Below are 9,144 nucleotides of genomic sequence, written 5' to 3'. Positions count from 1 at the left end.
ATTCAGAATGAGAAAAGTGCTAGATGAGCCTGAATACAGGACACACATGTAGCTGCTCACTGCCTGTCCAACACTCACCCAGCTCTCAGAACAGCTTCCCAGCAGTCAGCCTCAGGAAGAGTTACAACATGTTAATGTCTGTCTTCAGCAGAATCAACTGGATACACACATGGCTTTTAACTGATTCTGTTGGTCTCATCCTCTGAAGAGGAAACTGAGGCACAATCAAGGCTGAACATATTTTATGAGGGGAGAGAGAGAGAGAGAGAGAGAGAGAGAGAGAGAGAGAGAGAGAGAGAGAGAGAGAGAGAGAGAGAGAGAGACTTTTTCCCTTATCTGTCTTAAGTAAGAAAAGAAGCCGTTTCATTTTTCTATTAGCATTAGCATTAATTGGACCAATATCTAGGCCTATTCTACTTATGTTCCTTGACGAGGAGCCAGCTCGTGCAGGTTAAGCCGAGCCCACCAGCGGGGAGTTGAACCAGTATGAAACCAGTTTGTTGAACCAGTACACACTCTGCAGCTCAGTGGGAGGTGAAGCTGCCTGGACTTGCATGTCATTTTGACGTCGGACAGGATTTTGCCAGCTATCATGAAGAAGTTTTGCATATTGTTATTTAAATTATAACAATGGCTAACCCATAAAGACATTTTGCCGCGACTCGCCTAAAGCACTTGTGATAATACAGAAAATACGGTAAGTGTCTTATTTTTAATTTTAGGCTTGTTGCTAGCAAGCCAGTCGAGCTCATTGTTTGCTATAATATAATAACAGGGTTTTTAATGTTAGAGTTTACTGTACAATATATCTGCTTGGTTCACCTTTAAGCATGTGAATGGTCAACCTACTTTATTGTGGCTTTACTGTATAGTAAACACAGCACGTTGATAGATAGCAGTCAAAACAATGGGTTACATGTGAAACGCAGCCTGAAACCATGTGCTGTCAGTCTCTGTAAAGCCTGTGATTATGGAAGCATCATGTGTCCGAGGTGTTAGGTGTCCTTACCTGTGGGAACAGGACCAAGCAGGTATTATCCTACAGAAAAGTCACTATAATATCCCTGTAGTATTCATATAGGGACTTACAATGTGCCTGTGCTTCTCAATAGTGAGTCTATGGTGACCTTAGCGTGCTTTATGGCCGTTTTTATCCTCTGTGATATTTATAGGATTTGCTTTATAATTTTCTGACCTATAGTAGCTGCATAATATTTTAAACCTCTGCTGTGTTATTTGTAGTATCCTTATAAAATGTGTTGTAAGATTACTACAGCTATTTTTGTATGGTACCAGTACAATAATCAAGTGTCTAGTACTCCACTATAAAACATGCATCACTGTGCAGCTAAAAACACTAATACATCTGTATTCCACATCCTTGGTCTTAACTAACATCTGAACCACCAGGGCCCACTGTTGAGCATTTTATAATACAGTTCATTGTCATCCTATCCTGTTTGCTGTAGTCAAGACCACCTTAGTCGATTCCAAGACCAGGTCCAGTCAAGTTTGAGTCCAGACCACATCAAGACAAACTAGCAAGACTAGAGCAAACTAAGTCCTATTCAAGACTGAGACGAAAACAGGCAATACACAAAGTACATGTCTTTACAAATGTAAAAATATTGCTTCAGGAGTTTCTTAAGGATGAACAGATCAAGCCCTTCAGCCCTTCAACATACAACTAATTCATGCATAGGACGTGACTAATCAATGTACAGAAGTTAAAGGACCATTACATACTATACACAGGTGTGATCCCTTAAACTGTCCGTAGTGCTGCTGAGGAGAAAATAAACAAAGGTGGACCAGGTGGGGAAAAACCTATCTTTGAAAATGTTTAGATACAAGTCGAGTCAACATCCAATAATGGCAGAGACCAAGACGAGTCCGAGTCAAAATAGGAAACCAAGATGTCAGGAAAGTGATCTGGATACTGGACTCTACAGCCCCACTTACAACTTTATGCTTTTTAATGTGACAATTAATTGCTGCCTGTAGGGGAATTCTCAGAGGTCAGAGGTCAGGCTCAGATAGAGAACAAAAACCCTGCAGCTGGTAGGGATTCAGTGCCTTGCTTAACGACACTTCAGCAGGGCGGGGGCTTGTCAACACATGGGCTTGAACCTAGGTCCTCCAGTTAAAGAACAGTCTCTGTAACCATCCTGCCAGCAGCCTATATGATCATATTGTCACTTTGTGCATCCATCTACACTGTATAGTGACAGTGTCCATTGCACTGAAGCTCAGAGGTTTGCTGTGTTGCTCCTCCAGCGCTTCCTGTCACTGTAGAGACAGCAGCCTCTTCACATTCCTCAGACATGATAAGTCTTGATGGCAGGAGCAGTGGGACAAAGTCAGTTAGTTTTTCTCTAATGTGGGTGCTACTCTGGCAGGGTTGGGGGTCAATTCACTTTCATTTCAGTCAATTCAAAATATTACTTGAATCTTCAGTTCACTAATTAATTATAGAGTACACACTCTCAACAAAAGATTTTCAAATTTTCAAGTTCTGAGGAAAATCCATATCTTATAGTGACTGAATTGAATTCAAACCTGTACTCTGGAATGGCTTAGCTTTCTCTCTTTTCACTATTATTCCCTTGAGTTTCTATGATGTCTTTAACAATTACATCCCAGGACTGCTTGTTATTGTAGGAGATTCACTGCTGTAGGTTTCTAAAGATTCAAGAGTCAATATTTCCTTCATTGTCCCTAAGGGGAAATGAGTTTTGGACACAATACCACTGCACAAATGATATAATAGCCTACAATGCAATACAATACGTAGCATCCCCAGTGCAATAAATAACTTCTGCAACAGTAAGACAAATAATTGACCTGGGACCCTGGGACCAGATGAGTAAGACTTACAAAAACCTTATTTGTAACACAAATACAAGCAACAAAAACCTTCTGATTACGATCAAACAAACTTTGAAATAAGTCTTGCTTTTCCTACCCAAAGGGAAAAGCATGAGAGAGCAAAGACCTTTGTGTTCCAGCACAGCTGTTATCTCAAAAACTACACGTAACCTCAGGAAACATTCCCTCTGAGGGAATTCTCCTCCACAAAAACAAGAGATTTCTGTTTGTTAAGACTTTATCCTCCGTAGCTCCCACATTTCAGCAAACCTAATTATAGTGTAACTCACTGATGAAGAACAGACTTGGTTGTAATAATTGACATAAATCAAAAGTATTTTCACTGCAATAAACACCAATATCTAAGATCCATGATTTTTTTTTTATAGTTTTTTTCCTATTGGTTATATTGTTCTCTTCCAATGCCAACATTCAGATCAAGACAATCTCAACAATTAATTAGTGACATTTGAAAACCTGGCTTTGAATATCGTCAGCCTTCCCATTCCCTTATCAAGCAATACATGAGCAGCCCCAGTGTGTTACAGGCCTACAGCACATTCCTGACGCTCCCAGATGTTTCCTCGCTCTGCAGCTGATATTTACACCAAAACACTGGGAGCGCCGCTGCATGTACATCCAACACTGATGTCGTCTATACAAACCATTCTCCCATTGCCTCTCTGCAGAGGTCAAGAGGGGGTGTTCATCGATGTCACCAGGAACCCAAAATCCCACAGAGCCGGACTCTCACATGTCCATTATTACAGATAGGGGTTCGACCAATATTAGTTTTAGAGGGCCGATACCGATACCAATATGTTCGTACTGAAGCTGTCGATAGACGTTATTTTGTGCTGATATTCAATATCTTTAAATTTGACCATTTTTATGTCTAAGTATTCACTGTTTCCCCCTGAATTGTATTACTGCCTCTGAAACAGCTTTTAGACCAACATGGCACTAAAACTCTCCAGTGAAACCCAGACTGATGAAATTGTTTTAGGGTTTGCAATTTTAAGGCAGGGTGGGATACTTGACTGCCTTTAGAAGAAGAAAAAGAATAAAATGTAAAATGTAAAAGTAAAATGTGACAAAGCTACATTGCAGGTTTTGCAGACTGCAGCTGTGGTCAGGAAGGAACTTCCATCATATTGCATATGGACGATGGACTAATAAGAAAAGGCCAACATCGGCCTGATATATCGGCAAACTGATACATTGGTCTAACCCTAATCGCGGAGCGTTATCTGTTAGGATTAAAATAACAATCACATGTATTTTTACCATCAGAATCCCCCTTGATGGTATTGGAAATACTACAAGATCTGATCAGTAGTGATGGTCAACCGATAGTCTCACTCCTTCCTACAACGCTGTAATTTACGGCTCGCTTTAAAGCATATCTGATGCAAAGTGCATGTTGCAATGCTGTTTCTCTTCCTGTTTTAAAAAAAAAGTGTTTCCTCTCTTTCACTTCTGCACCTCTTTATCTCCGGCAGCATGACGTTCATGTGATGCGTGTTCCTGGCATCGTCTCAGCCCCTCGAGAGGTTCATGGGAAAAGATCCTGCATCGTGAAGCGCTGAGGGGGAAAGACCGGAGCACAGGAGACAGCAGAGGAGCGCTGGAAGAAGAGAATGGAGCCTGGCTGTGAAATGAGGAACAAAGCCTCATCTGTGGCCGAGTAAAGCTCAAGACAAGGATTACTAACTGTTTGACGTGTGAGGGACGCGAAGGAGCTGGTTTGGGGAAGTCTAGTGGATGTTTCTGGAGGTGCTGGGGGCACGGAGGCTGAGGTCAGTGGCTGCCGGGCTGCAGCTATGGTGGTTGAGGCGAGGCGTCCTCCCTCCTCGTCAGTGACCTCGCCGCTCGTCTCACCATGCCCGACGACCCCGCCGCCTCTGTCCTCTACATCGTCCTGGAGCTGCTGATCGCCGTGTTCTCCGTGCTGGGCAATGTGCTGGTGTGCTGGGCCGTGTGCCTCAACAGCAACCTGCAGAGCATCACCAACTTCTTCGTGGTGTCGCTGGCGGTGGCCGACATCGCCGTGGGCGTCCTGGCCATCCCCTTCGCCATCGTCATCAGCACGGGCTTCTGCTCCAACTTCTATGGCTGCCTGTTCATCGCCTGCTTCGTGCTGGTGCTCACCCAGAGCTCCATCTTCAGCCTGCTGGCCATCGCCATAGACCGCTACATCGCCATCAAGATACCTCTCAGGTCAGTGGCAGAGGGAAACCTATTGGGCAGATTTGATTGGTTAGAAACATGGAGAGAGTTCTAGAGTTCTATTTCAGAGTTCTATTTCAAAGAGAGTTCTATTTCAAAATGCTATATATACATTTTGGGGGGGAATAATCATTACCTGAAGTTGATTATTTAATGTCTAAACTATAGAGGATGCAGTCTGTAAGTTATGTACTCTCCTTTAAAATGTACCACACTTTTTACTTTTGTGCAGTCATTTGTTAAGAGCAGGAGTCATTTTTATCAAGTGACGGATATCTTATCTTGCAACAGAACTCTTGCATTACAGTATGTACACAAGTGGTAAAAGTGTTGGGTCAATCTGTTCACTAGTACCAGGCAGTGGTGTGCTTACAAAAAAGCTTTTACAGTATATCACCTTCCTCAATTTCTATTAGTAAGATACAGTATTTGAACCAGAGAGCCTTGGCTGGATGAGTGTGTCCAGATATGTGTGTGTCCCATGAGGCCATGTCTCCCTGGAGTGCTAAAAAGCTCTGACTAATTGCTTATCCAGACTGTGTAACCCCCAACTTAAACTTTACTATAATAACACAGACAAAAATAATACGCTTGTCAGACAATGTGTTTATGCAAGTCACTTTAAGTTAAGCATTCAAATTTTCCAAAGATGGCATGTCTACAAATATTTAACCTGTCACTAAAGGACATTTATATTATATTACTGGACGCATCGACCAATACTGATGCTCTTGCTCACACTGTGACCTCACCGTATTAAAATGCTGTACTACAGATCCACATCAAGCTCAGCATTCCCTTCTCCCTGACCCCAAACACACAGTGTTTCACACAGTTCCCCCCTCTGCTGAAGATACTTAAGGGTTTCCTGAGCTGGTTTGAGTGTCTGTCTGCATCCCTGAGGTGGGAGCTTGTTTTTGCAACATTAACCTTTGCACTTTAACATCTCAAGAATGTGATAGAAAGAAGCCAAATATCTCAGCTGCTCTCCCACACTGTGCAACAGGCGTACTCAAAATAGACTCTCCTTCTGAAGGGTTCCGACAATTTGTTTGTTTATCCCTCTTTTAGTTCTTGGATGAGAAGTGCTTCCACCAAGCAATCATCTGAAACAATTAGAAGCCGAGGTGAACTTCGTATATCCAAAATGTAGAATTATGCTACCATGTCCTGTATGTAACAAAAGCCAATTGGTGGATGCTTTTATCCAAAGCACCTTACATTACCACAAATACATGTGTTTTAGTATGGGAGTCCCCAGTGGGAAACAAACCCCTGACCCTGGCAGCGTTAGTGCCATGCTCTACCCATTGAGCTACACAGGACCTGACAGACTGGGCTAATGTTTGATGTGTGTATTGTCCCCCTCTCAGATACAACAGCTTGGTGACGGGCCGGCGGGCTCGGGGGATCATCGCCATCTGCTGGATTTTGTCCATCATCATCGGCCTGACCCCCATGATGGGCTGGCACAGGTTCTCCGAGCCGCTCAACAGCACCTGCCCGGCCGGCCTGATGAAGTGCCTGTTTGAGGAGGTGGTGGTCATGGAGTACATGGTCTACTTCAACTTCTTTGCCTGCGTACTGATCCCCCTGCTGCTGATGCTGGCCATCTACTTGTGCATCTTCATGGCGGCTCGCCACCAGCTCAGGCTGATAGAACTGAAAGCCGTTCACGGAGAGAAGTCGCCCTCCACGCTGCAGAAAGAGGTGCAGGCCGCCAAGTCGCTGGCCATTATTGTGGGGCTGTTCGCCGTCTGCTGGCTGCCTTTACACATCATCAACTGCTTCACTCTCTTCTGCCCTGAGTGTGCTCGTCCTCCGCTCTGGATCATGTATGTGGCTATTATCCTGTCCCACGCCAACTCCGTCATCAACCCCTTCATCTACGCCTACCGCATCCGGGAGTTCCGACTCACCTTCCGGAAGATCATCCGGCGGCACATCCTGGGCCGCCAGGAGCTGTTTGAGAGCAGCAGCAGCAGCACGCACACCTCCGTCCACCACAGCATCACCGACTCCATCAGACTCAAGGCGAACGGCCTGAGCTTCGACCTCTTCACCGAGCACAGCAGCAGCAGCAGCAGCTGTGAGAGCTCCTACCCGTGTCCTAGCCACATCTCTCCTGTAGGGGGCGGTCTGGTGGCGGTGTCCCACCCCCCTCTGTCGGTCATCATCCCTCACAGTCCTAAGGTGGGCCAGTGTCCGCTGCAAGCCCTCAGACACACACAAATCCCCATGGGCCAGCATCTACAGGAGGTGAAGGACCAGCCGAACCTCTACTCTGCCCCGGTCACATCACTGTTCAACAAGCAGGACAGGGACAGCTGCTTCAGTGAGCTGGCCAAGGTGTCCTGATACACGGAGAGGAGGGAAACGTGGATGAAAGATATGGTTTGTGTCAGCTCAGAGGCATGATGTGTCAGACATCTTTATCAATGGATAGGCCAGGGGTCAAAGGTTAAATGGTATCATGTCACTAAGATAACTTAATTCCACTTGCCATGAGAAAATGTGTTCACAGGTTAAAGAAAATGACTTTAATAACAAGCACCAACACAAGGACAGTACTTTACACCAGTGAGTGATTGCTTTATTTTTGTGTGTTAATGACTATGTAGTGTTTCACTTTTATAAAAGCTGAAATGTAACAGTGTGTTTGCGTTGGCTCAATGTGATTATGGGACTTGACAGTGTGCTTGTTTAAGTTAAATTCATGTACATGTTGACTTTTGAGGTCATTTGATAAATGCATTAGTATGTTTTAGCCACACAACCAAAATCAAAATCATGGGAGATGTTTATATTTTCTTTCCTAATAAATATGTTCTCAATCCAATGCAGCCATTGCCTTCTATGTGTTCTCACAAGTAGAATGCAATGTAGGTTGGCATGAAGTATTGTCTTAAAATAAATACTTTTACATTTTCACTGCACAGTGTATTTGTTTGCATTGCTCTGTGGCACTCGATGCTAAATGGTACGACCATGCAATGTTCCCAATCATTATTCAGTGGCTGCAGGAAAAGCTCCAGGGTTCCCATTGGCTTTCCACCAGCAGGGTCAGGTTTCATATCAATCTACAGGACCGAACCAGAGATCTGGGTTGCTCACTCTGGGAAACGGTTAGTTAAGCAGTCAAACCATCTTTGGAGCTCCTTATTTTCCCAGCTTTTATCCTAATTCCCCCTTGAGTTCAGGTTACAGGGCTCAGAGCCTACTTTTTGATAGCTTCCCCAGGGGTCTTTAGTGCTTTTTAAAGATCCACCAGAGAGACCTCCCAAGTCCTCATTCTCTGCTGCTATCCTGTGTGGCATAATCTTGATTCTTTTCCCTTATCTTATTCCTGAGGTACTGCAGGATAAAAGGTGGTGTTCTTCTTGCTTCATGGTTCTTATCAAATAGACGTTCATTTTAAGATTTCGAAGTGCTGTATATCCATTTGGGAAGACTAGCAGACACAGAGAGTGCAAACCTCTGCCATCGCTGAACATTTCTTGCTTGGCCCAAGCCCAATCTGTTAATCAAATTTAATACATTTTTGAGATATCCTGCTGACAGACAGACAGACATCACCTCATTTGCAGAGTTAAAAATCATTAGCTGAAGTTCAATATTCAATATTCTATAGGCTAAAATAGGCCTATAGAGGATCCAGTCAGTAAAAGTGTTATTATTTGTAATTTGTTTTCATGTCATTTTCATGTCACCCCCAAATAGACACACATGAGGCTGCAGACCTCCATCTGATAAGAGTTTGTCCCAGGATCCCATATGGGAAAGATTTTGTTGTTGTTGGTTTAGTGTTTAATTATATAACTGTCTACACTGTGCATGGGGAGATAATAGTGATTACAGTTGCCATTCTTATGCTGTACATTCCCTAGTTGGAATATTTTTTAGTGAATTGAAAATTATAGTGAAATTAAACTATTTCTCATTTTTCTGGGGACACTGAGGAACCCCCTTCAGTTTTAGAACCACTTTTTTCAATGCTGGATTCTCATTCTGGAACAAAACTCTCCTACATGCATTGCAGTATGTACA

The 9,144-nt window shown here is 43.6% G+C and overlaps 1 protein-coding gene across 1 annotated transcript; it reads left to right on the top strand.

Moving 5' to 3' along the window:
- The first annotated feature begins 4,379 nt into the window (after positions 1 to 4,379).
- On the top strand, positions 4,380 to 7,990 carry adora2aa (adenosine A2a receptor a). The gene is made up of 2 exons (XM_071922246.2): positions 4,380 to 5,088; positions 6,471 to 7,990. Exons 1-2 carry the CDS (start codon positions 4,751 to 4,753, stop codon positions 7,453 to 7,455), a joined length of 1,323 nt encoding a protein of 440 aa, XP_071778347.1. The 5' UTR covers positions 4,380 to 4,750; the 3' UTR covers positions 7,456 to 7,990.
- Positions 7,991 to 9,144: the final 1,154 nt, after the last annotated feature.

The sequence above is a fragment of the Centroberyx gerrardi genome, chromosome 8 (assembly GCF_048128805.1).
Source record: "Centroberyx gerrardi isolate f3 chromosome 8, fCenGer3.hap1.cur.20231027, whole genome shotgun sequence".
NCBI lineage: Eukaryota > Metazoa > Chordata > Actinopteri > Beryciformes > Berycidae > Centroberyx > Centroberyx gerrardi.
This window is presented reverse-complemented; position numbering and strand designations above follow the sequence as displayed.